The following is a 25,432-nucleotide window of genomic DNA, read 5'->3' as shown; positions in this document are numbered from 1 at the left end:
CCTGAACCCTTGTAGGCAGCCCAGGAAGGATGCTTACTGTAGGCGCTTTCCAAGCAGCTGGTGTGCTCACCGTGCCTGACCTGAGAGCATTGTAACTCATAATTCCTCACTCTTACTCACAGAAAACCTTTCTAACACAGCTCATGACCACAGCAACTGCTCCTGGTCTCCCTTTCCAGAGGTCTCTGCTAGCAACGGGGTTTCTGCTTGTTAATAGACCGTGATGACAGTTTTCCAGTGACCAGGAGACTCTCCTTACTGGGGCCTGGATCAGGCTGGAGGGATGTCCCCTGCCCTGGAAACCCTGGCAGCTAGCAGCTCTCTCGGTTTGGTAGGAGCTTTTCCCTCTGGCAGGGCAGTAAAAGAGGCTTTGCTGTGATGCACAGGCATGGACACGGCTGCAGTCACTGGGCAGTGGGAATGCAACCTTGCCCATCACACACTGGTAGGGATGTGCCTGGGAGATGTGGGCTGAGGCTCAGAGCTGCCGTATGCAGCTGCATCTTGCAAAGAAAAGTGCGGATGCAGCCGTCTCCATCACAAGCACGTTAGCTAATGGAGTTGCTCTGTGGCTCCCCAATGGTCCTGCTTCTCCGTACAGAAACGTGTGTGCGTGGACAGGCCAGGAAGCATGTGTTTGATTTGGGTACTGATCTGTGCTCTGAACCTCATTAAACTGATTCTTTCAAGTCAAAGGGAAAGCACTATTGTGTCAAATTTGAAAGAGAGAGGCTCTGAGCTGTACCAATAGTTGTCACTTGATGGGCTGAATTATTTTTAAGGCAGACTTGATTTATCTGAACTGAAGGCTTTAGATCTCTCCACAGGAGAGGTCTGGATATTTCAGGTGTGTGAGAGCCAAGTCAAAGAGCTGGTCAGAGGCCAGGGTTTCTGGTCTAGGGCAAACAGCCAGCGTTGTAGGGGAGGGGGTCTCACTCTCCCCTCCCACTTGGGACAAACAGCCAAAATTCTTAAGCATTTCTGAGGGACAATGGGTTTAGGGACAATCAAAACATTTACATTTAGTATAATCACATTGTTTTGATTTGCTTTTCATACGGTGATAAATTTTGTCCTATAAGTAAAGCATGAAAATGAGTATTTGAAAATAAAAGTCAAAATGAAGTGAATCAAATAGATAAGGGTAAAGCAAAATATTTTGTTAGCTTACTGAAGGAAAAAAGTTTCTGAATGAAATTATGAGGTTGAGGTAATTAATTTTAGATTTTGACAATTTTAATTTCTTTTCAACAAAACTTCATTTTTTTCAGTAAAAATTGGTTCTATTTATTTCCTGCATCCCCAGATGAAGCAGTCCTACCATCTTCCCTAAAAGGCTGATGTGAAATCTGCCTGCTATAAATGTGTTATAAAATGGAGACCATTTCTCAGGATTCAGTGGTTGTGGGTGACCAGAGGCAATATACTTCAAGGACCTCTTCATGCCTTGATGTTAAAGGCTGAATATTTGGACTATCACATCCCATCTCCAAGCACAGGAAGGGTTTAATTGCCCATGATACAAGTTGCAAGCAAGCAGCAGTGGAGCAGTGATACTGCCAGCCTGAGCCTCCTCGTGGCACCGGGGCTAGCTGGGCTGAGGCAGCGCTTTGCTTCTCCTCCCTGCAACCCCTCGCATCTCCTCCATGCCTCCAGGCACTTTCTTCATGCCTCTGTGTCTTCAGCTTGGCGTCTTTTGTGCTGTTAGGAGATCTGTGTTAGGGTCAGCAAGTGGGTGGGCGGGTAGATCTTCACAGTCATCTGCTGTGATGCCTGACGCTGGTCGGCAGCAGCCCATCCTTCCCTGCTGTGGGTTTGCTGATGGTGCAGGCGTTTCACACCAGTGCTGCTGAGACTGGCCACACCAATTCCCAGTGCAACAGCTCCTCAAAGCCCCAAATAAATCATGCTGGCTGTATGGGGCAGTGTGGGTGGGAGAATAAGTCTGGTCAGGGATCTTGGGCTTGGTGTGTGCTGGTAGCATGGAGCTGATGGTAGCTGGGGTCCCTGGTATAAGCCTTGCTTGTCCATCTTTGTGGGAGGGTCCATCTTCATCCATCCAGAGGGCTTCGCTGTTGAGGATTTCTGTGGTTGTTCTGTGGTTGTTAGCTGGGAATGGCTCTAGCCATCTGATCAGCTTTGCTCAACAGGAGGATTGCGGGTGGTGATAATGGCTCACCCGCACGCAGATGCACATGGGATGTTTGAACCAAAACACTTAGGAGTGTGGCTGGGGGAACACCTTGTCTTCATGTAGCTGGGGAACAGGGAAGGTCAGAGCAGGGACTTTGCAAATGTTGTAAGTCTTGTTTCTGACATTCCCCCCGATCTGCTTCTCTTTCCCTCCAGCTTTGCCAGTGTACCTGTTACACCTCCTACACCAGACCTGTGTCCCTTGGTCTGTCATTCTCCTCCACAGACACCCAAAGCCACCTTAGTAACATAGTGAGGACAAGAAGGGGAAGCAGAGCGGTGGGGTAGAGAAGTGGGAAAAACTTGTGGGAGTTAGGTTGGTTGTTCCTACAGCCACAGGGAGGTAGAAGGGTGACATTAAGATGATCTTATCTTCATTTGCAAGGAGCAAATCTTTTAAAGGAGAAGAGAAAAGCTGAAGGCAAAAAGAACCATAATATTCAAGACAACCATTTCCTTTCATGATCTGGCAGTGGTGGACTGACAGACCTGTCCAGAACTTGCAGCCTTAGTTTGTCAGGTGAATCTGCACTTCGTGAGAAGGCACGATGGACCCTCGTTCCTCCTGGCACAACAAAGAGCCACAGTGGTGACATGGCTTAGAGCAGTGTGCCAGAGGGATTTGCAGAGTAAATCTCACCAGGAGGCTTGGGGAGGAAGGGTCTCTGCAGAGAAGGTGGGGGATGGAAGGAGCACTGGGAATGGGGATGTTGGGCACCCAGTTTGCACTGCAAGGGAGGAGTGAGCCATTGCATGAAGCCAAGATCCCTTCCTGCTGCTCACAGCTGTTCGGATGTGAGTTCTGCATGCAGCTTCCTGTGGAGTTGGCTGCAGGCTTCAGTCTAGTTCTGCAGCAGTGAGGTTGGGGGCCACTTAGATGCTGGTCCTCTCTCACTGGATCAGCAAGAGGGAAGATGAAAATACCTCAGTGTTGCTGCTATCACAAAAAGCCAAAGGCAGGTGCTGGGATTTGGTAAGGAGCATCAGAGAATGGGCTGTCCAGCTCCCGGGAACTTTGGGCTAAGCTCAAGAGCCAAAATTGTTTGGTTTCTTTGTATGTATGATTCTGGGATATACAAGCTCTGCCAGTGCATTCCTTACACATCTGTGTAGAAAACCTGAGCCTTCATCTTTTTCACTACTCCCCAAAGATGTCCTAAAGCCATCTAGCGGAGCTGGGGAAGGTAGAGTGGTTGAATTTTAAAGGTGGCATCTGCAGTAGGCTGGGTCTCTACAAAACAGTTGGGAGCTAGAAAAAAGGACTGGGAATACTGGCCTCCAGTTTCTGAGGAGAGACTTTTGCAGCCACCAGGTGCCATGGGAAGAGAGCAGCCCAGAGCAGCAGAGCTCTTCAGGTCCTGCTTGCCCTGTGGCTGGTGTCGTGGCTTCCAAATGACCACCACACTTGGCCTGAAGTGCGGATGTATGCCTGGAAAGGAGAATCAGGTGGCCTGGTGTCCATTCTGCAACTGCAGTCCAGCTTGCTTTGCCCTTCGAATACCCAACAGGAAAGACAGAAATTGTTCTTTCTCTGTAACCTGATTCATTTCTCCCAGCTGCTTTGCTGAGCCTGGTGCTCCCTTGAAATCTCATTAGGGCTGGGCTGTGATTTTGTGGTGGCTTGAAAAGAAGAACTGCAAAAGGAAAACCAAAATGAAGCAAGGAGAAGGAGATAAATCAAGGAACTGGAAGGGCAGGAAGAGAAAGCTGGCAAGCACAGCAAGGGGGCATGAGAGACAACATGAAACAGGTTTCCTTGAAAGAGTCAGTGGAGCAGAGTACACTGTCCTCACCTCCTCCTTCATCGGGGCCAGGAGAGAACAGTGTCAGGAGTGAGAATTTCTGCAGAGGGCACAAAACCCTCCACTTCTGTGAAAGCAGAACTTTCTCAGATTTTTTGACTGTGCTTTTTTCCTTGAGGATGAGGATTAGAAAGGGAGTTATACAGGCAAACAGTGGTTTTCCTCCTGGCCAGCACAGGCATTTCCATACAATGGATGGCATCCCAGGGACATGGGTGCACTGTGCTTTCCCAGACCCATTTTGGTGGGAGGAGGACAGAGTAGCATCAGGGTTTGGGAGGTAGGCCTCTCTCTTAGATGCTACCCTGGCTCACTGGTTCTTGGAGAGCTGAACCGTACTGCCTACCCTCGTTGGGCCAGTTTCCTCGTGATGCTTTGTGCTGTGTCATGACTCCTTGTGTGGGGCAGCCCATTAGCCTACTGCAGCCTGTGATTCATCTCCCAGGCGCAGCGCGGCTCCCATGGCTGGTGGTGAGCACCACTTCTTCAGTGCCAGTTCTGGGCTCTGCTGGCTTCTCCATCCTGTCAACGTGCTGCCTGTGAAGGTGGTTTGACAGACATCAGTGCTTGTTGGAAGCAAATGGTTCTCACAGAGAAGGGCATATTTAGGAGAAGGCTGTAGTGATTTTCCTGCTCCTTATACTCTGTGCCTAAGCTCCTGTGACTGGTCACTGTAGGAGGCTGTTGGGACAGAGGGACACTGCCTGACATTGTTTGCCCACTCTTATCCCCTCTGGTTTTCCATGCTGCTGTGCCATGCCATGCAATTCCTGCACTGGAAGGATGCTTCTGGCTCTGATTCACACAGAAAGCAGAGCTCCTATGGCTCCCTGTCTCTGCCACCCATTCCTTCCTGTCTTGACCTAAAAGCACAGCTTCTGTAGCAATTTCTTCATCACTAGGACTGCAGTGGGAGGGACTGAGTCTGTTCTCTTTGCATGACAGTCGGCATCCAGCTGAGATCACTAGACACCTTTCAGTCCATAGAGAGAGACAGTCCCTGCCCTGGAGAGCATATGGCCTTACTAGACAAAGCAAAGTCCCATGAGAAGGTGGGAAGGGGGTGGGAAATGAAGACAAATAGCCTTCTGGCTTGTATCAGAAATAGTGTGGCCAGCAGGACTAGGGAAGTGATCGTGCCCCTGTACTCGGCACTGGTGAGGCCGCACCTCGAATACTGTGTTCAGTTTTGGGCCCCTCACTACAAGAAAGACATTGAGGTGCTGGAGCGTGTCCAGAGAAGGGCAACGAAGCTGGTGAAGGGTCTGGAGCAGAAGTCTGATGAGGAGCGGCTGAGGGAACTGGGGTTGTTCAGCCTGGAGAAAAGGAGGCTGAGGGGAGACCTTATCGCTCTCTACAACTACCTGAAAGGAGGTTGTAGCGAGGTGGAGGTCGGTCACTTCTCCCAAGTAACTAGTGATAGGACAAGAGGAAATGGCCTCAAGTTGCACCAGGGGAGGTTTAGACTGGATATTAGGAAAAATTTCTTCACTGGAAGGGTTCTCAATCACTGGAACAGGCTGCCCAGGGAAGTGGTTGAGTCACCATCCCTGGAGGTATTTAAAAGCCATGTAGATGTGGTGCTTAGGGACATGGTTTAGTGGTGGACTTGGCAGTGTTAGGTTAATGGTTGGACTCGATGATCTTAAAGGTCTTTTCCAACCTAAACGATTCTATGATTCTGTAAATTATGTGATGCTTGAATAGGGCCGTTACAATTGAAGCTGCTTCTGTTTGAGGAGGGGCATGGGCAAGGCGGTAATGCCTTTCTTGCTGAGGCAGAGAAGCAGAGTGGTGAGCTACAGACCAAAGAGAGTGTGGAGAGGGGCATGGAGAGGAGGAGGAGGAAAGAAGACTAGAGCAGGGAGCGAAGGGAAAAGAGGTAAAACCCAAGAAAGCCTGGAAAGATGAAAAAACAGCAAAGGGAACTGGGCAGCAGATGTGGCCTGTTCAGTCCCTGAGCAGACAGGGAAAGGTGCCGAGACCTTTACAAAGGTCTACAGACTACTGTGGACTACTCTACTGCTCCAAAACCCTCAGTCCCCCCAGATAGGGACTGGATGTAAATGAGAATCAGACCCTAAATCTCAGAGGCAGTGTTGACTTTGCCACCCCCTAATCCATCTGGTGAGCCAGCAGCAGCAGTAGGCTGTACTGGGGTCTGGCAAAGCCAGTGGTGATGCCAGTGGTGGTCCCTTCTGTATGAGGTACCAGATTGGAGGCACAGAGACAGGCCCAGCTGGCGAGCCCTAAGGCTAGGAGGATGCTTGCTCTAATACTTCAAAACCACACAGCCACTTGCCTCTGACAGTTGAAGGCACTCATGTCATTTCATGGTTGGAGGACTTTCCTGCCTTCCTTCGCTTCACCTGAGGGCCATTTCCCTGCTGCTGCAACAGGATACTGCTCTCATTCCTGCATCTCCATTGCAGGGAGGAGGCGGTGAGGCTGCAGTGTCCAGCTCCTGAACTGAGCAGGAGCCTGCAGGCAGCCTCATGGGAATCCAGCAGCCCAGGACAGTGAGTTTTGTAAGGACAGAGAGATGGGGCAAGGAGCACGTCAGAGCTGGAGTAACAGATCATGTTCCCAGGCAACGACAGACTTGCAGATATCTCTATTGGGACAAGCTGACCATCCCAGGCACCCCTCCCCAGGAGTGTTTAGGACTGGACACCTTGGGGGATTCATGGGACCTCCTGCCTTCCTTTGCCTGGTACAGGGGAGCTGCAGCAGCTGCTCTCCCAGTCCTTGGCAGTATTAGACTGCCCATCCCAGTGTTTCATTTTAATCGCAGTGGGTGGCATAGGAATGGGAAGTGCAATTAAAGAAATTCCAGCTTCTCATCTGAATCTTGCCAAGCTGTCCTGGAGGAGCAATCTTGAGGAATTTAATTGTATGCAGTGAGAAGGTCTGTCTTCTAGCCCTTTCAAAGGAAATTTCTTTTTGTCTTGTCAAACACCCCATGAACTTAAAGGACAAATAAACAAGAGCACCTGCCTGAAGTGCTAAGTATTCTCTCCCAGTTATCCTATGTGCTTCTGTCCCCACCTCTTCTCTTCCCCCACCTGCTTTTTCCTTCCAGCACAAAGTTGCTTCAAGCCCAACATTGCTGGGAGCATTTAAGCATTTAGCAGTAAAGTTTGACATGAAAACAAGACTTTGGACAAGTGTGACTTTGCTCTGCAAGCAGCCCAGGCATTTTCCAGAGATCATGGTAACTGGGCTGCATCCTTGTTTTCATCAGAAGGTGCTTACACATAACTTTCCACCCAGGCCATGTCCTGTCCTGAGAGTGGTGAAAAACCAAACTAGAAGGAGGCAGCTCATCCCCTGTGTGCCTCACATAATACTTAATTGAAGTGTTCAGTATCTTCCCCTTTAATTAATTCTGCCCCATCTGCATATAGCATCCTGTGTCCATGCCTCTGCCTTTTCAGTAATAACCTTGTCAGGGACAGTGCAGACAGACTGTGCTTCTGTAAACCAGATTCTGGCTGATGTCATGTCTCAACTCAAGGACTTTCCTTGATCCTTTGGGTAATGACTGTTAATCAGATGCTAAAACACACACATCTAGGTCACATGCCCCTGGGGCTCACAGTGAGAGACTATGTTCCCATGAAAAGAACGGGCACCATGGCAATCAGTAGCCATCTTGGGGTTGCATGTGAGGAGATAACATCACTGAAGGACAGGAAGTGGTGGTACAAGGGGGAACAGCTCAGAAGAAAGGGTTTGAGGGGAAACAGTCTGGTGTGGTTGGCTGTCATGAGTATAAAAGCCTGCTTTTTAGATGTCCCTGCTTGCATATGCATGGGAGCAGGCATGAGCAGAGGTGTGTGGGAACAGGCAGGTAGAGATCTCAGAGGCCAGTACTTGGTTTTGAAAGCCCTGTCCAGTTCCTGTCTGCGGAGACTCCAAGGGTGAGCAAGCCATGACTGGGGAGTTTGCAATCGACAAGAGCACCATGTAAAGCATGTCTTGTTTGAAGGCTCCTGGCACGAGCACAGGACATGGTGATGGTTTTTAACAGCAAGTTTGTATTATAAAAAGAACACTATCTCAACTGAGATTCCCTGGGCAGAGGCGAAAGACATTCAGACAAGGACAGCGCTGCCGATGTTGCTGCAGGAGTGAAACAGATGGGAAGTTCAGTGTGTCACCTTGAAAACACAGATCATCAGAGCTCTGCTCCTTTTGTCCTTGCGAGCTCCCCTAGTCACTCCAGTATCATGTCCAGAAAGGTCTCTGGGGTCTGATTTGGAAAGAGGAGGACCTTGGAAACATAATGAAACTTACATTCTTTTGCTCTTTGTGTTGGGGAGACAAAACTCACCCAGAGCAGGGACACGGAGGCATCCACAAACAAGGACTCTTACACTACTAATGGGAGAACTGAGAGAAGCCTGATGCTGCCCAACCACTTGCTGAAGTGGTTAGTGTCAGGCATTAGCATATGCGGTTAGTACATGTCCTCTCTGCTTGCTGCCTTTGGAGAGTGCTTGCACATGTCATGCTAGAAGCACGTTCCTGCCCAAAAGCTGTGGGGACAAGAAGTTGTGCATCAGATTTGAAGATTATTCTAAAATAAGGTTAATTTCTTTAGTTACCTGAGTGTGGAGAGTGTCTCCAGACTTTTTGCTCTTATTAAGCGTGTTCCCTGGGACATGGAGCCAGCTGCTGGGAGCAGCCCAGGGTTTGTCAGAGATGTTTGCAGGCTGGGAAGGATGCATGGGATGTCGTGGAGAGGAAAATGCTTGCCTGTGCAGGGCTGTGGGGGTGTGGAGCTGCTGAACGCAGTTCTGTCTGAAAGGGGGATGCTTGGGCTGACCCCTGTTTTGCAGAAGAGGGGCACTGGAGAAGAGGCTTCCTGGCTTGCCTCAAGCTGCACAGAGCAAACTACTCCATTCCTTGGTCTCCTCCAATAACTCCTGAGATTTTCCTGAATTGCAGCACCCCAAAGAGTTTGCCTGTAATACCTGCTTTGCTTAGCTCTGTGATTGACAGCATGGTCCCATCAGATTCACATCAGCCCACCTGAAATGCTGGCCATGCTTCCCAAGAAAGCAGCCTGCTTTACTGGACTGCAGCAAGGGGTTTGCTTGGAGGTGCAGAGTGAAGAGGGCTCTATGAATAAAGACAAATATCACAACAATAAAAGCTAGAATGAGGACTGGCTAGGATATTAATCTCTCAGCCCCACTGTTAATTAGGATTTTTCCAAGCTATCTCTCCAGCAGAGGAAAATGGAGGAACCTGTTTCCAGGTCTCCGTCTCCTCTATTTGGAGGTTTTCTTGTTGCTGTTGAATACAAGTGAAGTTGCAAAACACACCTTTAAATCCTTAATTTTATCTTAATTTAGGAAGGCATCTAAGACATCTTAATCTCATGGCTTTGCTTCTCTCTTTGGCATTTGTCAGAAAGCTGAGCTCTTAAAGAACACAGCGAAAGAAGCTCATAGATGGGTACAGAGGAACCACGGGCTACCAACTCCTCTGTATCCCACTAATTGCACCCTTGAGAGGTGTCAGCTGAACTGCACACACAAACTTGCTTTGAGCCATTTGAAAAGGATATTCTGGCAGTGCACAGCTGTGTTTATTTGGTGTGTAAGATAACCTGAAAATACAAACTGCTAATTTCAAGTTGTGTCATGCTAACCCTGTGAGTTTAAGATGTTAGTCTGAAATTGGGTGGCCCTAACTCATATCTGCTCTGAACCCAGGGTGCAACTTAGTTGAGTAGAGTCCCTGGGGCCAAATCCAGCTGGAAATACAGGCTGATTCCCCATGTGTGTGCACATACAGACAGAGGTGAGAGAGCAGGTACAGGGAGGAGCTAACTGGGGCCAGGCTGGACGTCCTTGCTGTATCAGGAGATGAGGATGGGGAGCAGGGAGGTGCTGCAGGGCCATGAAAGTTCGGGCAGAGTGGCTAGGGCTGGGATGACCAAAGGAACAGGGCTTAGGGTAGCACACAATAAGAACAGTGGCCATCTCCCAACTCTCCTGTGCTGGGGACAGGACAACTCTCCTGTTTATTTTCTTTTGGATTGAAAAGTTTGGGATTTTCTTTGAAATTACTTTTCACACAGAAATTCCATAGCTTTTCACTTAAACTATGTTTTTAAAAATGAAAGGGTTTGAGAGTGCAGTAAAATCTTTTTGTTGTTGTTTTATTTTTTTCTTCCAAGATGAAATATTCTTGTCAACTCCACATCCCCTTATTTCCCACAAATGCCCTTTTACAGGACAGGTTTTTTTCCATTAAATGTTTTCAGATTTTACCATTTTCTGGAATTGGGTTTCCACCAGCATCTGTGCTGCTCACATGAGGAAAACGAGGACTGATCAGTGATGTGCAGCAGTGCCAGGTGATGACAGTGACCAAGGGCCAGCAGGGACATGCTGAAAGGCTGAGTTGGACATGAGCCCACACAACTACCAGCGGCGATGCTGCAGGGCATTCCTCAGCATTGGATAAACTTGTGTGATAGTGTTTAGGGTAGGCAGTCTTCAGTGTTTGCCTTATGGGTAGTTTGACTTATTATTTTATGACTGAAGTTTGATGTAATATTGCATGCATGCCAACATGTGTGCGCTACCCAACGTGTGATCCAAATGGCGCGACCTAACTCTTAGAGCAATTCCTCTTATTTTGCTAGCTCTTCTGTTGAAAACACTAAAAAAGTCTGTGCTTTTTCAGAGAAGTTAACAACCTCCATGTGCTGCATAGCAGATGGTACAGTAATGTTGGAGGCGTATTTTACAATAACCTTTTTCCACATGGGGAAATTGAGGTATTGAGAAGTCTCCTTCTGATGCTTGAGAATGAATCAGGGGCAGAGAGAAACTACAGGGGTGCACGAGTTCAAGAAAGAGCACGGCCGTAAGTTTTAGGGGCTGAACTCATCCTGCCAAAATTTAGCTATTCAGCCTTGATCAGCCTGCACTCTTCTAAGGTCAGTAAGAGTGTGAGGCATTTCCAGAAGACAACGTGAACTGCTTCATCTTGGGATCTCCCTCCAGAAGTGCTTACCCCTCTCCAATGACTGTGGGGAACCCATGGTCAAACACCTCCTATTTTAATCACCTTGGTCAGTTGCCTACAGCTGAGTGGGATTTGATTAATGCTCAAACAAAGGTCTGAGCACTGTCCCACAGCTGATCAGTGCAGAGCCACAGTCATGCAAGGTTCCTCAGCATCAGTGCAAACTGCACCTGATGGGAACACGTGCTAACATCTTCAGGAACTGTTGTGGTTTAACCCCAGCCAGCAACTAAGCACCACACAGCTGCTCACTCACTCCCCCCGAGCAGGATGGGGGAGAGAATCGGAAGGGTAAAAGTGCTCCCAAAGGCCAGAGCATTTTTGCAGAAATCTTGCCTCAGATAGTTCTGAATGAAAATACATTTGTAAATGCCAACATTTCCCAATGGATTCCCCACCTAGAGGCAAGGGAGCCAGCTCAGCTAGTCAGTTCTTCCTCGTGAATAGCTGTGCTTATAATAGCCACTGAAATTAGATCAAACCACAGGACAGTGACAGTAACAGCTCAGATTTTTCAGAAGAGCTGAATGACTTGTGCACTACACCTTTTGCAAAGGCTGGCTATGAATGGCACAAGAGGAGCTCTTTAATGCTGATCCCTTCTGAAAATCTGGGCTTGACAACAAATACTAAACCCCTGGGATAGCTGACCCTCCACTCTCCCGAAACGTTAGCATTGGTTATCCCAGACCTGAAAGTTGAACTTTACAGCAGGATATCTGACCTGACCAGCCAGCCCAGAAGCAAGATCTCACAAGTGACTCCAGTTAGGAGTTAGAAACTGATAGTGACACCTAACATGGATTTATCATTGCATTTTGGTTGCTTTCTCCTACACCAGAGATATTGCTGAGGAGCAATGTAAGCTCATACTGGCTCAAACAGGGTCTGCAGGGATGGGGGAGAATATGTCAAATGTTGTGTTATTTTGGCCCCAACAGCTGGCAAGGAAAAGAAAATGGCCCCAAGCAGAATAAAGTCAGCCCTCCCCATAGATGTTGTTTTCATAGGCTGCCATTACTCCATCTTGTCCCTGCTGTGCCAGTGATTCTTTGCCCACCTGTGGGCTCTATTTCACTGTTTCACAACCTGTTCCATGCCTTCATCACCACGTACCCTATGTCGAAGCAGTACCCAGTGCAATCCAGAGCATTCAGATGCTGAAATGGGCTCTCTCAACCTCCTGTTTTTGGGCAGTGGCCATGCTTGTGCACTTGGCTTTGAGGGTTGCTTCTATCCTAGTTCTGTTTCTCCTCATGTCTGTTTTGAATGAACTGTAGAGGCAATGCCATCACTTTAAACATGCTGCATCTGTCCCCATTTAGAGATATGTTAGGACCTCATCCCCGTCACCTTTGCTCATCCCTGTGTCTAACCAGGGTGAAGGATCAGCCCAGAGAGTGACTCGACTGCCTGATGGCAAATGCTCTTTTCTCATGATCTCATTCCTATGCAAGGGACATTTTCGGTACCAATCACTCATCACCAGTTGGCTGACAGTGGAGCGAGGGCGAGGAAAATGAAGCGGGGAGTCGTGCGCTGCCCTGCTTTGCCTCCCCAGGCAGGACATGCTGTCCAAGGGAGCGCACTAAGAGCACCGCATCTATTTTAACAACATGGTTTGAGGAAGTCAGCTCTGAACCAGCAGTGAGGGCAGCGGAGGGAGGATGTGTTGCAGTCATAAAAATTCCACTGAGATAAATCAATAGAGGGAGGAGGGAGAGATGGAAAAGTCAGACACTGTTCACCTCTGCCCACAGGAGAGAGGGAGACAATGCCTCTGTGGTCATGGGGTTTTAACAGGAGTGAAAGGGAGCAAAGTCCAAGTTAGAGAGGAACTGTCAGGAGCAGGTGACAGCCTTTAGTATGGGCTGGTGGAACTGGATTTGGGGGTCTGGTTCAGACAGCCACTGAGTGCCAGACATGCTCCTGTATGGCACTAATTAGCACCTTCTCAGGCAGGCTGAAAAAGAGGGTAAGGAGCAAATTGGCTTGCAGCAGCAAGGAGCAGAATGGTGGGCTAATGATGTGGACTACTGCCAGTCCAATCCAGACAGGTGCTGCCTCCTAGAAATGCTAGTTATGGGTGAGCTAGGACACCCTGTCTCTCACAAAAACCAAAGGTCCTCATTATGGTGGAAACTCTGTTTTCTCTCTGCAAAAGACTCAAGATTTTGAACTGGTTGCACCAAGAGCTGGGTCCATAGCAGCACCTGCCCCAGCTTCCTTTTCTAATCTTCAGCAAGGGGTATCTGCCCAGGAACCCTAGTGCCCCAGTTTTTCATATAAACCGTTTACAGTATAAGTCCTGCAGCAAGGGATGGATTCTCACTAGGTTTACGCACAACACTACTATTGCTTAGGTATAAATTAGGTGTATAGAGCACTGCTGGGCTGTATCCTAATAAATAACAGAAAGAGCTGTCTGCTTGCCTTCTCTGGTAAGGTGGTGAGCAGCTTTCCTTGCCTGTGTTTGAAAGATGTAGCTGAAGTCAGGACTGGATTCAGCCAACGTCAATGCTGCCCCTTCACACCTGTGCTTAAAAGGAGTGTTTGGCTTGAGTTGTCCGTCAAGAGGAAGTCCAAGCCCTTGTTCATATGGTCTTGGATTTACAGGCATGGGTCAGGCCAAACATGCTACGGCTCAGCCCACCAGTCAACACACAGTCTTTGGCTCTTCCTAAGTGTGCTATGGATGTCTTGATCCCGAGCTAAAGATGAGCCTGGAAAGGTGTCAGTGGTCACCAACACCTGATTCAAGACTTAAAAAGCAAATGTTTTGGCTGTGACTCCAAAATGGTGGCCTGCGGACCAGAGGACAGGGCTCTGCTTTGCCTGAATCCCTCTCAGAAAGACATGTTCTTCCTTCTCTTTCACAGGAATACACCATTGATATCTTCTTTGCTCAGACGTGGTATGACCGGCGTCTTCGTTTCAACAGCACCTTGAAGGCCCTCACGCTGAACACCAACATGGTGAGCCGCATCTGGATCCCAGATACTTTTTTTAGGAACTCCAAGCGTGCTGATTCCCACTGGATAACCACTCCTAATCAGCTCCTCCGCATCTGGAATGATGGAAAAGTGCTCTACACGCTCAGGTACATACAGCAGGCTGCTGAGGTGAGGGAACAAGGAGCTGGTCAAAGTACAGGAGGTTTCCACACGCCTGCCAGATGTCTCTCAGTGCTGATGGGAGTACACATGCAATACTGGTTGCAGAATGGGCTTCCTCTTCCCAGGATGAAGGCTTCCAAAAATCAAACTGTTTTTCCATATCATGCCTAGAAAAAAGTCAAAACTACAAAGAGTTTCCTAAACCAAAATCCTTTAAAAGTTTATGTTGGTCAGTCCAGCTATTTCATTCCTTTAATAAACATTTGGCTTTTGTTCCCATAAATTCTCACTCCCATAAATGAATCTGAAAAGCTCACTAAACAAAAAGGCTTTTTGAATGTGAAAATTAGATTTTTTTTCTCAGTTTGAAAATATCCAAACTTATGTTTTGTTTTGGTGCTGTTTTGAAATGTTCCTGCAAACAGAATGATCTTCAACAAATTAGTGTTTCTCTCTCAAGGAAGTGAGAATCCTTCTGTCACATTGTGGTGTTGGAATCAAACAACCTTCACCAACACAAAATCTCAGTCTCCCTCTCTCTCTCTTCTTCTCTCAGGCTGACGATCGAGGCTGAATGTCTGCTCCAGCTGCAGAATTTCCCAATGGACACTCACTCCTGCCCTTTGGTTTTTTCCAGTTGTGAGTATATGTATTTTCAAAATGGTTTTAGAAGGCAAGTAGAGAAACCTCAGTAGAGTAAAACTCTTCTGGGGAGACAATCCTCCCTTTTAGCTAAATTTTTCACCTAATGTCTATGACGCTCTTCCTGGGCCATTACCCGTCATGCTCTGAAGCATCCTCCCACTAGCAGAGGTCTAGCAGAGGTCTTCAGGGAAAGATTCACAGCACCTCGGAGTTTCTCCTTAATTTGGTTGGACGGTTGGAGGTGATTATTTCACTGACCTTCTGGTCACTCTGACCTACTAGACAGAATATATCCCTTCAGCTGGCAGACAAATGGCACCTGTCCTGCCTTGCATCTTCCCCCTTCTCCTGCCCTCTGAGGGGACAGATTGGCTTTCCAGACCTCAGCCCAGAGACAGGCCCACTTTCTGTGCCCAAGGCCATCACAAAGGAGGGGTACTCAGACCTCCACTCTCAGTCCCCACTTGTCCATTCTCATCAGCAGACAGGGCTGCTGATGTTGGCACATCTCCACTGGTAATTTTGCAGGGAGCCTTTCTGCACCAAGAGATTCCTGGCCTCATGCATTGGTTGGAAATCTGATTTAGTCATCTTAGCTCGGGTTCGCCTCTCCTGCTTCCCCTGCCACTGAAAAGATGCAGCTCACGTGGCTCTGAGGTGCTTCAGAGGGAGGCAGCATGCTGAGGAGGTACCATCCCCTCGTCTCCCACCATCCCTCATTCTTTGCTAATTAATAGTACATGCCATACATGCTTGATAATTAGAAACGCATTTTTAGTTAGCTGCCAAGCTCTTGCTCCTTCCCTCCTCTGAGGAACTCTCTCGTAGGTGTCAAGGTCCCTGCTTCACAGTAGGCTTGTTTCTTTGTCAAGAAAGCCAGAGCCAGGAGAAGCCATGTTCCAGCCTGCAGGAGCCAGGTCTCCTGCTCCATGGAGAACGCACCCCTTCTTTTCCATACATAGATCAGCTCCCAGGGTGAGAGGTAGAGAGACAGTCAGAGCAGCCACAGCCATGCTACCTCCCACGTTGGCAGCTTTGTAATCCTGGTGGACTCATGCCTGGGAAGGGAAGGTAGTCATGAGGAGTGGTGAAGGCCCCATGCTGCCCCAGGGAGCCAAAACCCTTAAAGATTTCAGGCTGGGGGAGTCTTCCTACAACAAACTAAGTCTCATTCCCACCAGTGCAGTCCTTAGAAAGGCTCCGTTTCTAACATTGCTTTTCCCATCCCTAGGATTTGAAGCGGCCCACAAGGGGGGATGCTGTCCCTACTCCCATCCATGTGGGGATGCCTAAGGGAATCTAAACAAAAGGCATCAGAAATACCTGCCTGAAAGCTTCATGTTTACAAAACAGCTAGAGTGGGATGCCAGTGCTTTTACAGTCAGGGTGGTGAATGAGGTAGAAGCACATGGTACTCTTTCATTGATGTCCTTGCCCCTTTTCCCAGATGGCTACCCACGTGAAGAGATTGTCTATCGCTGGAGGCGCTACTCCATTGAGGTCTCCGACCAGCGCACCTGGAGGCTCTACCAGTTTGATTTCACAGGGCTGAGGAACACCTCAGAAGTTCTCAGGACTGGGGCAGGTGAGGCAAAGGGAGATAGCCCACAGAAATGCCAGTGTGTTGGAGACTTCGTGGGAGGAAAAGGAGTCATCAGATAGCTCCACAATGGTGGGGAAGGAAGGTCACAACAGCACAGTTAGAGAATCGTAAGAATGAAGGGATGGACCTTTGCTAGAGGGAGCAGAAGTGATGGAGATGAAGGGTGAGGGGAAGACGAAGCAGGGGTAGGCCAGAACCACTGACATCTGTGAACTGTGGGGTGACAATGCTGATGTGAATGAAGCTATCCCTAACTGAAGGGTCAGGAGGGAGAAGAGATGGAGCTCAGATCCCCTCTTGCTGCAGTATGTGCATACTATGTGATCCCTGGGTTATGCTTATAATTGGAACAGGGGTGGGGAAATCAGAACTCGAAGGTCTCAGTCTTTCTTTCTGTAAAGTTGTGTGGGGCTGATGAACACCTGAATTATGCTTTAAAAGACAGGAACAAGGCTGCATGTGTGAAGAAACCAGGGAATGGAGGCCCTTCAGCTCCTCCTCCTCCTAATAGCTCACATCCCCTTTCCTTCCCACAGACAACGGAGGAAAGCCTCTTTGGGTTCCTGCAGGTGGGGTGAGCTCGTATTTTTAAGCCCTCTGAAGCAGCAAGTTCAGGTAGTGCTTCTGCCACTCTGCAGAAAGCTTCTGTTGCCAACACAGGCAGCCAGCCTCTAACCGGGGTAGAAAAGCAGCACAAACCAGGACAAGAAGTGGTGCAGTGAAAGTGGCTTGAATGCACTGGTGGCTGTCTGAGGTTTGTAATTCTCTTTTTTGGTAAGTGCTTGCAAGCTCCATCTTAACTCTAGAGCTGTCAGGTGGCTTTCTTCCAATACTCACTAGAAGGCTCTGAAAAAGAGGAAAAACTTCAGCTGTAAGTTGCCAAATGAGCAATTAGGATGTACAGCACTACATGCTTTTTCCAGTGGCAGAACCAGAGTCTCGATAAAGTGATTGAAGGACACCTCCTTTGTCACAGCTCAGGTAGTTAGTTGGCAAGCCAGGCCATGTAGCCTGTTACAGCTAAATAGCTTCTATAGAAAAGAAACCCTTGCAGCAATCAGCTTAAGATGAATACTCTCTATAGTTTCTTCCCTGAAACTTCTCCAGACGGTGTGCTTTTCAGTGTGCTTGGACACACAGCCAGGCCAGTACAAATGCAGCCTGGTGACCACATAGCCAGCCAGGCAGATAGCCAGTTGGGCAACCACAAAGTTAGCTCTTAAATTAGTCACAAAGGCATTAAGTCAGACAGCTACAGAGCCAGCCAGGTAGCCACAGAGTCCACTAGCCACAAAACCAGCAAGCCAGCCACAATGCCAGCGAGTCACCAGACCTACTCTGCCAGCCACACAGCTGTCCATGAAGCTAACAATCTGTGCAGGCACAAAGTCAGACACAAAACCAGCCGGCCAGGCACTTAAAACAACAAGAAAACCTCATCAGAAACACTCCAAATTCTGAAACTTTGCTGATTTTTGTGTTTTAGGAAGCCACATGTTATGATCCCAATGTGTCTCTTGCTTTTTCCTAGGGGAGTACATGGTGATGACAGTTTCTTTTGACCTAAGTAGACGTATGGGTTATTTTGCCATTCAGACCTACATTCCCTGCATCCTGACTGTTGTTCTTTCCTGGGTTTCCTTCTGGATCAAGAGAGACTCTACACCAGCCAGGACATCTCTGGGTAAGAGACAGGCTGTTGCATGTCTGATGCTTGTCAAACTCTGCAAGGCTAGCAGACTGGCAGTGTTGGAGTACAAAATCTCCTAAACCACTTTGCCATTTTCTGGCTTTATTCAGCTTACTGGAGGATAGTCCACTCCTCCATCTTTCTGTTTGTAACACTATCCTCAAGCTCAACTGAATCTCCAGCTGTGCTGGCTTGGAGTACTGGATTATTTCAGGATAGCACAACACTCTCATATCTTGATCTGAGACCTGAATACAGTCTTTTCCAAGCTGACAGTGTGGTATTCTCCTGCGCCAAAAAAGAGAGAGGGAAGGGGTGAGCTGTGGCATTGCAATGCTGGCCAAAGGGCTCCTGTCACATGCATGTATTCTGCATTTCCTCATGACCTTTCAAGGGCTCAGCGTAGGACCAGTGACATGAAGGTTGTAGGGTAATGAGCAAAGTTGCTTGTCAGTATCCATAGAGTCCGAAGCTCTGTCAGGATGTGGAAGCCCTGTCGGTACTGCCTTTCTCTGTCAGCCACACCACAGTGCGAGTCCAGGATGTGGCAACAGCTCTGCCTGTTGTTTAGATTTTCTCAGCAACCTGCAGTGGCTCTTTGAGGCAGGAAAAAGCTTATGGTGATTGAATCCTGCCCTGATAGACGCTAGAGAGGTCTTTACAAATCTTCAATGCACTTTGGCTGCATCTGCATTTTGCAGCAAGCTCTGCTTCCCAGCACTGTCCTTCCTATCATCCCCTCTGACTTTTCCTTTAATTGGAGGTAGCGTTCCCAGCCCTGCCTGAAGGCCTCTGCGGGGAGGGAGAGGAGAGGCGAGGGGCCATCAGCATCAGGCAGGGCTATTCAGAGCCCAGCCATTCTGACCATTTCCCCCCACCTCCCTATCAAAATCAATTTCTTTGGTGCCCATGGAGAGAGCAGGAGGAGGAGTGAGGTGTCATTTCCAATGGAGGTGAGGGTACGCCATAGTCTGTGGCTGGGAAAGGAATGAACAGCAAGAGGCAAAATGTTCTGCAATGGCTGACACCACTATGGTGGCTGTCTCAAAAAACAAAGGCAAGTTTCCCCAGGAGGAGGGCCCCTCTCTGTGGGAAGGGACCTCAGCACATCAAGAGTAATGTATTCTCTTCACAGCCCCTGTTGTACTTAATACAAATGATCCCCAGTACATTTCAAGCCCGTCAGCCTACATTAGGGAGATGTAAACTGGACCAGTTCCATTGGCATTTCAAATATATGGGAAGTCACATCACATCTGCTAATGCAAATACAGCAGGAAAATATGAAAATCTCTTGCCATGCTCCCACCCAGAGCCATTGGGGAGACCCCAGGAAAGGGTGGCAGGTGGATTTAGATGAATGCTAGAGAAGGAGGAACAGGTGGAGTTCTTGCTTCTTCTTCACGTCCTAAAAAGCAGTGGATGAGATCACAACACCAACTCTTGCAGCTGATCCTTTGTTGGCTCCTGATACTTTGGAAACAGGTCTGTAAGCATTACTGCTGCTGCAAAACCAATTCCAAGCCCCATTCAAATCAAAAGAGATTCCTTATCTCTTGTGGGAACCTTGTGGTTAGTGTTTACTACAGGCTGGCCAAACAAGGGGAGCCTATTGACAAAGCCTTCTTACTCCAGCTACAGGAGGCATCGCACTTACAGGCTGTCGTCTTGCTGGAGGACTTCAACCACCCTGACACCTGCTGGAAAAGTAGCACGGTGAGCTGTAGGCAATCCAGGAGACTCCTGGAGTGCATGGAGGATAAATTCTTAAGCCAGGTAAAAGACAGCCCTACCAGAGGGGATGCGTTACTGGACCTGTTGGTCACCAATACAAGTGAGCTAATCGGTGACGTCAAGATTGGAGGCAGCCTGCGCTGCAGTGATCATACACTGATGGAGTTCGTAGTCCTGAGGGATATGGGTCAGGCGAAGAGTAAAGTCAGGACCCTGAATTTTAGGAAAGCAAAATTCCAGCTGTTCAAGGAGTTAGTCAACAGGACCCCCTGGGAAACTGCCCTCAGGGACAAGGGAGCAGAACAGAGCAGGCAGGTCTTTAAGGACACTTTCCATAGAGCACAAGAGCTCTCGATCCCCAGGTGTAAGAAATCAGGAAAGGAAGACAAGAGACCAGCATGGATGAGTCGAGACCTGCTGGTCAAAAAGGACAAGAAGGAAATGTACATGCAGTGGAAGCAGGGAGAGGTATCCTGGGAGGAGTATGCGCTGCCCGGTTGTGTATGGATGGGGTCAGGAAGGCCAAGGCACGGATGGAGCCGAACTTGGCAAGGGATGCAAAGAATAATAAGAAGGGCTTCTATAGGTATGTCAGCCAGAAAAGGAAGGTCAAAGAATGTGTACTGCCCCAACGGGCAAACTGGTAACGACGGATGAGGAGAAGGCTGAGGTACTCAACAACTTTTTTGTCTCGGTTTTCCCTGGCAACCTCTCTTCCCACACCTCTTGAGTGGACGGACCACAAGACAGGGACTGGGGGAGCAAAGTCCCTCTCACTGTAAGAGAAGATCAGGTTCGTGACCACCTGAGGAAGCTGAACGTACATAAGTCTAGGGGACCTGACGAGATGCATCCCAGAGTCCTGAGGGAATTGGCTGATGTAGTTGCCAAGCCACTCTCCATGATATTTGAAAAGTCATGGCAGTCAGGTGAAGTTCCCGGTGACTGGAAAAAGGGAAATACTGTACCCATTTTTAAAAAGGGTTAGAAAGGAGGACCCTGGGAACTACCAACCTGTTAGCCTCACCTCTGTCCCTGGGAAGATCATGGAACAGATCCTCCTAGAAGCTATGCTAAGGCACATGGAGGACAGGGAGAGGATTCACGACAGCCAGCAAGGCTTCACCAAGGGCAAGTCTTGCCTGACCGACCTAGTGGCCTTCTATGATGGAGTGATGACATCAGTGGACAAGGGAAGAGCTACAGATGTCATCTTTCTGGACTTCTGTAAGGCCTTTGATACGGTCCCCCACAACATTCTTTTCTTCTCTCTAAATTGGAGAGATATGGATTTGATGGATGGACTGTTCGGTGGATAAAGAATTGTTTGGATGGTCGCATCCAGAGGGTAGTGGTCAACGGCTCAATGTCCAGATGGAGATCAGTGATGAGTGGTGTCCCTCAGGAGTTGGTCACTGGGGTGACCAGTACTGTTTAATATCTTCATCAACAATATAGACAGTGGGATTGAGTGCACTCTCAGCAAGTTTGCTGACAACACCAAGCTGAGTGGTGTGGTTGACATGCCTGAGGGACAGGATGCCATCCAGAGGGACCTGGACAAGCTTGAGAAGTGCATCCATGTGAACCTCATGAGGTTCAACAAGGCCAAGTGCAAGCTCCTGCACCTGGGTCAGGGCAACTCCTGATACCAGTACAGGCTGGGGGATGATGTGATCGAGAGCAGCCCTGTGGAGAGGGACTTGGGGGTACTGGTGGATGAAAAGCTGGACATGAGCCAGCAATGTGCACTCGCAGCCCAGAAAGCCAACCATATCCTGGGCTGCATAAAGAGAAGTGTGGCCAGCAGGTCAAGGGAGGTGATTCTGCCCCTCTGCTCTGGTGAGACCCCACCTGGAGTACTGCATCCAGCTCTGGAGTCCTCAGCACAGGAAAGACATGGACCTGTTGGAGTGGGTCCAGAGGAGGGCCACAAAAATGATCAGAGGGATGGAACACCTCTCTTATAAGGAAAGGCTGAAAGAGTTGGTGTTGTTCAGCCTGGAGAAGAGAAGACTCCGGGGAGTCCTTATTGCAGCCTTTCAATACTTAAAGGGGGCTTTTAAGAAAGATGGGGACAGGCTTTTTAGTAGGGCCTGTAGCGATAGGACAAGGGCTAATGGTTTTAAACTAGAAGAGGGTAGATTCAGACTAGATATAAGGAAGAAATTTTTTATGATGAAAGTGGTGAAACACTGGAACAGGTTGCCCTGAGAGGTGGTAGATGCCCCATCCCTGGAAGCATTCAAGGTCAGGTTGGACAGGGCTCTGAGCAACCTGATCTAGTTGAAGATGTCCCTGCTTATTGCAGGGGGGTTGGACTAGATGACCTTTAAAGGTCCCTTCCAACCCAAACTATTCTATGATTCTGTATTCTATGATGAGCTTTGCATTGGGCTGAATTCATCCTGGGAGCAAATGTTCAAAGACAAAGGGAGAACAAGAACAGAGGCCTTTGCATTCCAGCTCTGGTTCACATCAGACAGAAATAGCAGTCCTGTGTCATCTGAGACATTGCCATGCCTATTGCTGACTCATCACTGACTGAATCCCAACTCACCCATTGCCTGCCCAAAGCCATCCATCCAGTGTTATTGCCTCTTAGCATGTCCTTCCTTTGGCCTCTCCTCCCATCATCCAAGCAGTCCAAGTTCCCCACTTCTTTACCAGTCCACATTGATGGCCTGTGTGACACCTGGGTTTTGAACAGCTCTTTTTCCATAAAGCATTGTCAGAGGGCACCTCAAGACCAGAGTCTTGCTGAGTAGAGCAAAAATGGGACCAGACAACCAGAGGAATTTCTCTCCCACAGGAAAGGGGAAATGAGGATGTTTTGGGGGCTGGGTGCATGTAGAAGACAGAAGTGCTCCTCTTCATTACTTAAACCAGCTCTTTTCTCTCTTAGGTATCACAACTGTGCTAACAATGACCACCCTGAGTACCATCTCCCGCAAGCACCTTCCCCGTGTTTCCTATATCACAGCCATGGACCTCTTTGTCTCTGTGTGCTTCATCTTCGTCTTTGCAGCTCTCATGGAGTATGCTACACTCAACTACCTGGTCGGAAACAAGAAACCACTTGAGCACAACAACAGGAAAGCCAGGCTGGTAGGTCAAAGGGGCTAGCAGAGGTGGATGCTGTTAGAACCCCAAGCTATTTAGAAATATCCCTCCTGAGCCTGCATTGGAAACTACTGACGTTGTTTAGTGCCTGACCCATACTGTGTTCATTAGGTCCTCAGACCACTCTATGTGCTGGGTCTGAGCACCTGAAAGGTGAGACAGAACCAGAAAAAACAAGGAGGTCCCTGTCAGAGCCAGGCACCCTGCGCTGTCTTCAAAATTGCTGGAGAGCTTATCAGTACAGTTTAGGATGACTCACATGACCAAATGTAAATATCCACTTTAAGACAGGGTGATCCACACCCAGGTTCTTCCACCTGTACTGGTTTGATCTCTGTGGATTACAGAGGTATCTTAGGTCACAGAGATGCAGAAACCTACTTTCTTTTGTGGTCTGTCGATCAGAAGACTTCCTGAGTGTGGGGATAGTGAATCCAGAGTGGTCATCATCCTCTTGAGATCTGCCCAAGCTCATGGCAAGTAATTCTGACACATCAGCTGAAACAGGCCTCTGAATTGGGACAGAACTGAAACCAAAAAAGCCAGACCTGTTCTGTACCAGCCTCATTTCCCAGCACGGGTAGAGAGAGCTCTTCCATGAGGCTGATGATATGCCTCTTCTCCTGGACCAAGAGGTTATGAGTCATACACAGCATTTCCCCAGCTTTTCTCCAGCAACTGACAGCAACCAGAAGACACATCTGGACTGTGTGCTGTGTCTTCAGAGACAGCTGAGCTCAGGTGAATGAGGGAAGAGGCTAGTACAGCTAAAACCAAACAGGTCCTGTGTCTGCACTGACTATTAGTGGCAGAGATGGGGAATCAGAGCAATTAGGTCTTTGCTGACTAAGGCTGTGCCCTAGGGTGCCAGGGAGGAAACTCACAGTCATGCAGGGAGCTGCCAGTCCCCACCATATGCCAAGGTGGTGATTTACAACCAGGTGCAGAGATGGGGAACGATCAGTCATCCCCCTCTATTGAACTGCACCTATGCTATGAACTGATCTATTTCCAATTGGATGAGTTTTGGTATCTAGAACAAGTTTTCTTGCCTTTTCCTTCCCTTTAATCCACCTACCCCTCCTCATTACAGCCACCTGCTGGTGCACAGGTGATGCCATCCTTTACCACCATCAACATCAACAACATCATGCACTGGCCCCCAGAGATAGAGGAGGAGGAGGATGAAGACCCTGGCTCCCCGTGCCTGGAAGGAAAGGAATGCGAGAGGTTCTTCTGCTGCATTGAGGACTGTCAGACAGGAATGTGGCGGGAGGGGAGGGTTCGCATTCACATCTCCCGCCTGGACTCCTACTCTCGTGTCTTCTTCCCCACCGCCTTCCTGCTCTTCAACATTGTCTACTGGATTGCCTATCTCTATCTCTAGCTGTTCTTTGTCCTCAGCTGGAATTGACCGGAGACCAGCAAGATGGGCTTCTCAAGGAGCATAGAGAACAGCATCTCTTCTGTAGTCGATTGTCTGTCTGAGCAATCCAACCTGGTGATTCCCTCTTCCTGCTCTCTCATCTCTTCTGAGAAGAACCAGACAGCTTTTTTTTAGCCTTCTAACATATCTTTTTAGAGAATCTACCCTTCCCAAACAACCCCCTCACCAGCACTACCAGCATTTTACTCCTTGTAAGATTGCCCAAAACCATCCTATTCCCATCTCAAACATTAGGGATTTTGTCAAAAACAAAAACCTTAATGCGTTTCATTTTTCCACCGCATCCTGCTCCAAAATTCCATGGGAAGTGATGGCAAATGGAGTTTTCTGCATAGTTATTAAGACTGCAAAGGAAATAAAGTAGAGCTTACAACTTCTGCACCACTTCCACCAGAATAGACTTCGTGGAGTGCTAGAGGCTTGGAAAGGTCAGAAGGAAAGAAATGTGAAAGAGGGCAGCAGTACAGCTTTCCCACAGTAGCTGGGCTTGGCTAAAATGTTTTGAACCTGCCCAGAAAGCTGACAGTGGCACTGACAAGGATGGAGTAGCTGCAAGTGTCCACCAGCTCCCCATAGAATATCTGTGGAGCATTCCTCATGGATCACTCCGCTTGTTGTACCAAGTGGCACCCAAGGCATCCACTCACTGAAGCATTGCTGATTCTCATCAGATGGGTGGTAAAAAACACTTCACAAGTTTGAAGGGCCCATCTGCCTTACTGGAGCAGACTCTTCAGGGCCCATGGTGACATTCTGCTTTGTGATCAGGACTTTGAGCAGGCTATGCAGCTTACATTGGGAATAGACAAAAGAGGGAGAAAGTCCTTATGCTACAAAGACCAGAAGCAGTCTCATGAGCCAGTCTCATGAGAGGCCTGAGACAGGCCTCTTTCTTTGGCCTGTCTCATGTGAGCTGGGCCCTCTTGTACCATGCGTCATAGTAGGGCAGTGCTCTCCTTCACAACAACATTTGTTAAAACCATCAGATCTGTGCTTGGTAGTAGGTGCTAACCTGAGAAAGGGATACTA

At 48.5% G+C, this 25,432-nt stretch overlaps 1 protein-coding gene across 1 annotated transcript in view; it reads left to right on the top strand.

The window, feature by feature from the left end:
- Positions 1-24,343, top strand: part of LOC140658476 (gamma-aminobutyric acid receptor subunit gamma-4) — a 37,582-nt gene extending 13,239 nt beyond the window's left edge. The window contains exons 4-9 of the mRNA XM_072876949.1: positions 13,925-14,145; positions 14,718-14,800; positions 16,254-16,391; positions 17,941-18,093; positions 22,739-22,941; positions 24,050-24,343. Coding sequence (XP_072733050.1) covers positions 13,925-14,145; positions 14,718-14,800; positions 16,254-16,391; positions 17,941-18,093; positions 22,739-22,941; positions 24,050-24,343 — 1,092 coding nt within the window. The remainder of the gene's footprint in view (positions 1-13,924; positions 14,146-14,717; positions 14,801-16,253; positions 16,392-17,940; positions 18,094-22,738; positions 22,942-24,049) is intronic.
- The last annotated feature ends 1,089 nt before the right edge of the window (positions 24,344-25,432 follow it).

The sequence above is a fragment of the Ciconia boyciana genome, chromosome 12 (genome assembly GCF_034638445.1).
Source record: "Ciconia boyciana chromosome 12, ASM3463844v1, whole genome shotgun sequence".
NCBI lineage: Eukaryota > Metazoa > Chordata > Aves > Ciconiiformes > Ciconiidae > Ciconia > Ciconia boyciana.
Note: the sequence above shows the minus strand (reverse complement) of the source record. Positions and strands in the feature narration are given on the sequence as shown.